This window comes from Grammomys surdaster, unplaced genomic scaffold, assembly GCF_004785775.1.
Source record: "Grammomys surdaster isolate TR1022 unplaced genomic scaffold, NIH_TR_1.0 371, whole genome shotgun sequence".
NCBI classification, from domain to species: domain Eukaryota; kingdom Metazoa; phylum Chordata; class Mammalia; order Rodentia; family Muridae; genus Grammomys; species Grammomys surdaster.
This window is the reverse complement of record NW_021604790.1, coordinates 1,016,899-1,023,107: the sequence shown is the minus strand read 5'-3', so window position 1 is coordinate 1,023,107 and position 6,209 is coordinate 1,016,899. Positions and strand designations below refer to the sequence as shown.

At 51.1% G+C, this 6,209-nt stretch overlaps 1 protein-coding gene across 1 annotated transcript in view; it reads left to right on the top strand.

The window, feature by feature from the left end:
- Cavin1 (caveolae associated protein 1) overlaps positions 1-5,210 on the top strand; it is a 13,829-nt gene extending 8,619 nt beyond the window's left edge. Inside the window, exon 2 of the mRNA XM_028780523.1 lies at positions 2,538-5,210. Within this exon, the coding sequence (XP_028636356.1) occupies positions 2,538-3,239 (702 nt within the window). The 3' untranslated portion in view covers positions 3,240-5,210. The remainder of the gene's footprint in view (positions 1-2,537) is intronic.
- Positions 5,211-6,209: the final 999 nt, after the last annotated feature.

Below are 6,209 nucleotides of genomic sequence, written 5' to 3'. Positions count from 1 at the left end.
CCGTGGACCACTCCCCAACACTGTAGCAATGCACAAACTTCTCCTCCTGTGGACCACTCCCCGACTCTGTAGCAATGGAAGTTGGGGCAGGCGGGAGAAGCCTGTGGTGTTCTCCTTAGCCCTATTTTCTGAGTTCAGCTGGCAAAGACCTTTATCTAGAAGCTAGAGGCCAGAAAAACCAGCTAGCTCCATCTTCAGGGGTTAGGGTGGGACAGGAGGAGAGTCACAGGGGTAGGAGTGGGGCAGGGATTTGTCCTCCAGGAGCTGAGACTATTTCCTATCTTTTATTCCATCCACATTGCTGGACTATAGTAAAACTGTGTGTGTGTGTGTGCACGTGTGTGTGTGCTCGAGCGCTCTTTCCCACTCTTTGGTGAGATATGGGTAGGCTTTCAGTCTGGGAGATAAGAGGTGAAAATTTTTTTTAACAGGGTCTCACTGTGTGTAGTCCAGGCTGGCCTGGATCTCACTTTATACACCAGGCTGGCTTTGAATTCACAGAGATCTACCTGGCTCTGCCTCTCAAATGCTGAGATCAAAGACCTCCAAGTACAACACCAATGCACAACCAATCCTGGCCCAAGAGAAAAATGTGTGTGTGTGTGTGTGTGTGTGTATGTGTGTGTGTGAGAGAGAGAGAGAGAGAGAGAGTGTGTGTGTGCACTACAGGTGAATCTAGGACTTAGAAAAGGTGGCAGAGAGTTTCATCCTAGGCAGTCCTAAGATGGTATGTATGATGTCAGTCTTGAGAAGTCTCTGGGCACAGACAAGATTGCAAGAGACTCAAAAGGCACTGCCAAAGTCAGAAGGAATGCTGGGAGAGGCTGGGGCCTTCCTGTGCTCAGTACAAGGAAAACATTCTTTCAGCGCCTCAGTGAATAAGAGGCAAAAGGGATGGCACATGTACTAGGATTCCAGTGATAGGACTAAGCCCCATTTGTGGCAGGTGGAGACTACAAATCCCAGCATGCTTTGTGCTCCAGCTACCTTGCCTGCTGGGAGGTGTAGTAGTGTAATAGATAGCTTGAGGTGGCTTGGTGCCGGACAGAGCGGGTTGGGACAGAGAAGAGTTGGGAGATGAAGTGGAGAAGGTATTCCCTTTTTGTTCCTGCTAATGTTATTGACAAGGAGGGAAGGAAGTTGGGAGGAGTTGTTCCTAGTTTCTAGTGTAAACCAGGAAACCCTAGGGGATGTGAATGGGGGGGAATAGGAAAGGGATTGGGGGTGGGGAAGGGATTTCTGTAGCAGGTGGTAGAAAGATTTCATGTAGCCTATGAATAGATGTGTGTGTCTCTTTGTATCCTTTTCGTGTGTGTGTGTGTGTGTTCTTTGCCTTGTTTTCTCAGGAGATGGGATTTTCTTATAATTCTGGAAAATGATCTGAAGAAAACATTTTGGAAAAAATGTACCCTTCTCCTTCCCCCATTTCTGGGACTTAAATACCTAAAATGAGTCTGGCCATTTTAGGGGTTCCCATTGATGATCTGGGTCAGACTTTTTTCTGTTCTTTGCTCACCCACGTCTACTCTTTGGTAGTGGTATGTTGGAGGAACCCTAAAATGATGAACTGTTGATCGCAAGTCAGGTTATTGAAAAATGTTCACAGAATCAAGAACAGGACCGGTGCTAGGGTCTCTGAGAGGAAGAGATGAACTAAGAGCTAGCCTAGAGTCCCAGAGTTATAGTCCTGGATGGGAGAACTACCCTCTTCACTCCTGGCTCTTTAAATTCTGGCCTGGGAAACAAGACGAGACTAGAATAGCAGCCCTCCCTTCTGTTCCTGGGCAGGGAAAACAGAACCAGAAGTGTTCAGACTGGGGAGAAAACAGATCCGTGGTGTTCAGCCAGTATCTTCCCTTTCCTCCATGAATTTACACGTAGGGGTAGAGGATGCCCACGGGTGGAGCCAAAGAGCATGAGAAAGTCCAGGATGGAACGGTCAGCTGAGCTCTCCTTCCTCCAAGCTGGCTAAAATCCCAAGAACAAACTTCCTTTGCTTTAGCTTAAAGCTACCCTACTTGGGGAGTACCTGGGATCGATCGGCTTTGTGCTCATCCCTCAGAGGCTTCAACTTCAAAACTCTTCCAAACTGTTTTCTTTTTTTGGCCCTGTTTGGGGCAGCGTGTAAATTAGGGCACCAGAGGGCGCTCTGCTACTTTCAAAGTTAAGCTGTCTCTTCCGAAGTCACAGTGGCTTAAGGCAATCATAGCGGTAGCCATAGCGTGCAAGGGATTGAGGGTCCCTGGGATTATTTAGTATAATCATAATGATGATCAGTTTCTGATCCGAAGCTCTGCGCTCTCCGTGTGCTGTCTGTATAAAGACCATTCGATAGACTGGTCGTGATCAGTTCTGTACCAGGCACTGGGGTGTTCTAGAGTGAACAAGTCTGATGGATTTCACTCTCACCATATAGGTCTCCATGCCCTCCCCAGACTCGCCAGCACCCCACTCAGCTTCACCTGGGGTCCCATCCATCCCTCTCCTCTTTGCCCTCTCCAGTGACATTTCTCATCTCCGTTCTGTTCTTCTCTTAGGATGAAGTCAAGCTGCCGGCCAAACTGAGTGTCAGCAAGTCTCTGAAAGAGTCGGAGGCGCTGCCGGAGAAGGAGGGTGACGAGCTGGGCGAGGGCGAGCGGCCCGAGGAGGACACCGCGGCGATCGAGCTGTCGTCCGATGAGGCGGTGGAGGTGGAGGAGGTGATCGAGGAGTCCCGCGCCGAGCGCATCAAGCGCAGCGGCCTGCGGCGCGTGGACGACATCAAGAAGGCCTTCTCCAAGGAGAAGATGGAGAAGACCAAGGTGCGCACGCGCGAGAACCTGGAGAAGACGCGCCTGAAGACCAAGGAGAACCTGGAGAAGACGCGGCACACGCTGGAGAAGCGCATGAACAAGCTGGGCACGCGCCTGGTGCCCGTGGAGCGACGCGAGAAGCTGAAGACCTCGCGCGACAAGCTGCGCAAGTCCTTCACGCCCGACCACGTGGTGTACGCTCGCTCCAAGACCGCCGTCTACAAGGTGCCGCCCTTCACCTTCCACGTCAAGAAGATCCGCGAGGGCGAGGTGGAGGTGCTGAAGGCCACCGAGATGGTGGAGGTGGGTCCCGATGACGACGAGGTTGGCGCGGAGCGCGGCGAGGCCACTGACCTGCTGCGCGGGAGCAGCCCCGACGTGAATACGCTGCTGGAGATCACCGAGGAGTCGGACGCCGTCCTGGTGGACAAGAGCGACAGCGACTGAGCAGGACTCGCGGGGCTCTGCCCTGGAGGCCGGCGCCTGACCCTGCCGCTTCCTGACCCCCACCCCTGCCCACCACCTTTCTCTTTTCATACTTTCTCTTTTGCATTCTAAGCCCCAGTCTGGTTGGGCATTTTGTTTTTTTTTTTTAAGCGGGGAATACACAGCCCCTGAAAGAGCAGCCCTCCAAAGCACAGGCCTTAGACCGAGGGGAGGTGGTCTCTCACCGAGGACGGCTGCAATTTGGACACAGTCTGGGTAGGATTCGGGAAGAATGACCCATGCCCTGGCTGTCCTGGTCCAGGATGCTTTTTCTTTTCTTTTCTTTTCTTTTTTTTTTTTTTTTTTTCAGGATGCTTTTTCTTAGCCCTCTCTTTAGGCCTTATGAGGGATCTACCTGCTCCTCGGCTCCTCCCCCAACACAGCTTCATACTCAGCCGCACCACCCTGCTTCTTGAGCTGTTTCTCCTTTTCCTCACCCTGGGAAACTCCAAAGCCAAGATTTCCGCAAGAGGAAAGAGCGAATCCTAAAGACAACCCTTGTAGGGGCAGCCTTCTAGGGCCAGCTTGCTCTCCCAGGTACCTGAGAGGCTGAGGCAGGAGACTTGCAAGTTCAAGGCCTTGTCTGGGCAGCAGAGTGAGCTCAAAGCCAACCTGAGTAATTTAGCCAGACGCTGTTTCAAAATAAGAAGAGGTGGCGGGAGTGTATCACTGATAGAGCCCTTGCTTAGAAGGAGGGGGCAGGCAATTCAAAGTATCACGAAGATGAAATGTGTGAAGGGAGACCTTTGCCCACACTAGAAGTGGCCCACTGGAAGGTCTGAGGGTCTTTGAAGGAACCTAAGGCAATAGGGTGGGGTAAAGTGTGACTCTGGATAAAGGTCCCACCAATAAGCAGGAGGCGAATAGAGCCTGGGAAAGGATGGTAGGTTGTGGGGAAAGGGGCACATTTACAAATCTATAAAATCTGCACACAGGAGCACGTGAGTGTGGCTTTGGGAAGAGAGAGGAAGATAGGAGAGAGTTGTAATGGAATGAGAAAGAAATGCCCTCATTAGCAACACAAAGGAATTCAAGACGAGAGTCCTGCTTTGGTAGGATCTCAGGACGGCAGGACAGTTTCTGGATCAGGAGAGCAGTCAGTTCTAGAAAATGTGTTCCAAAGAAAAGTAAGCCAGACTGGATTCTCTCTTTCACGATCTGGGAACTGCCTCCCGCGAAGCCTTGTTTTCCAAGCCCAGAAAATTGGGGTTCCAGCAGGGGGCAGCAGCGAGCTGTGGAGAGTTGGCAGTTAGGCAGGAGGGAGAAAGCAAGATGCTAAAAGGCCAGGCCCAGAGCAGAGTCCCTGGCTTGAAGCTGAGGAAGAAGGACCTGCTGGCTTGCCCAAACTCCCTCTCCGCTGCTTCTAGCATGGAATTCTCCCTAATGTAAAACTGTAGAACTTCCCAAGACCTCCCTAAATCCTTGCCTTTGGGGGCACCTTTTCCTGAAAGTTGGGGACAGTGGGGTGCTGCTTCTTGTCCAAGACCTGATCTCTATAGTTTCTGACCAGGTTTTCTCCTGAGGACACATTGGTTCCCTCTTTAAAGGCTGGTCAGAAGCAAAGGCAACACCTCCCCCAAATGACAGTTACAGGCTACTTCCTTCTCCCCACCAATGTGTCTTCCCTGCTTTTTAGACTTGCAGCTTATTGATATTTGGGGGGTGGGTATGGAAACCACAAACCTTTTATACAATACGAAGCTTTGCTTTTCATTTTTTATTTTTAATTTTCCTTTTTTTTTCTTGGTCCCATTCCCTCCTCCGAATGATTGGAGACAGAAGCTGAGGAGGGTGGGGAGTGTAGGATGAGGTCCCTTGTGCTGATGGGCTAACACTGTGGGCAGATGCAGTTTCCTGCATCTCTAGGGGAGCCCCTCGAGTTGCTGTGTTCTGGTGAGCAGCCGGACCAATAAACCTGCTTTTCTAAAAGGATTTGTGTGGGGTTATATTGTCCAAAGCAGTTGCTGAGGGTATCATAGGACTAAGGGAAATCAGGAGTGAAGGGGAAAGAAGAGGGAGAGAGAGGGAAGGAGGGAGGGAGAGAGGAAAGGAGGAAGGGAGAGGAAGGGAGGGAAGGAGAAGGGGAAGGAGGGAGGGAGAGAGGAAAGGAGGGAGGGAGAGAGAAGGAAGAAGGGAGAGGGAGAAGGAGGGAGGGAAAGAGGAAAGGAGGGAGGGAGAGAGAAGGGGAAAGAGGGAGGGAGAGAGGGAAGGACAGAGGGGGAGAGGGAAGGAGGGAGGGCATACATTTGTCTGGGTTTTTAGACTGGGACTCGGGTGCCAGGGGTAGATAACAATAGTCAAAATATTGGGCATTTTCTACTGGAACACTTCTTAACATTGTGTTGTACAATTGTTCATTTAACCTGGTAGTACTCTGAGGTAGATCCCATCATCACTTTCAGAGGAGAGGAAACGGGGACGTGTTTAAGGTCACACAGCAGGCAAGTGGCAGAACTATCTGACTGCACCAACTATTTAAAGGTTGAAGTTGGCAGTCTGGGTCCCACCTGGATCTACTTCCCCATGGCCAGGTGGTTGTCCTCCAGATGTTCCTCCACCCCAGTCATAGGCCTGGAGGAGGATGGGCATGAGAGGCTGCCCCAGAGGACCGCAGATAGAGAAAGAACAGGCATACATCTGCACAGTTGTACCCACACATCACTTTTCATTTTCCAGCAACCCTGCACTAAGCATCTATTTTGCTGTCTGGCCACCTCTCCTTGGACCAACTGTACCCTGCCTGCAAGTGATGAGTTTCCTGAAAAAATGGGGTTTTGTCATCCTGTGGGTTCTGACTGTCTCAGAATCTCAGGAAGGCTGTCCCTTGTAAAAGTAAGGCCATTTCTGGGGCTGCACCCCACCCTCATGCTACTACCTCAAACAGACTGAGTTCTTAGGAGCTGCACATACATTCCTCTGTGTGTGCCTCCA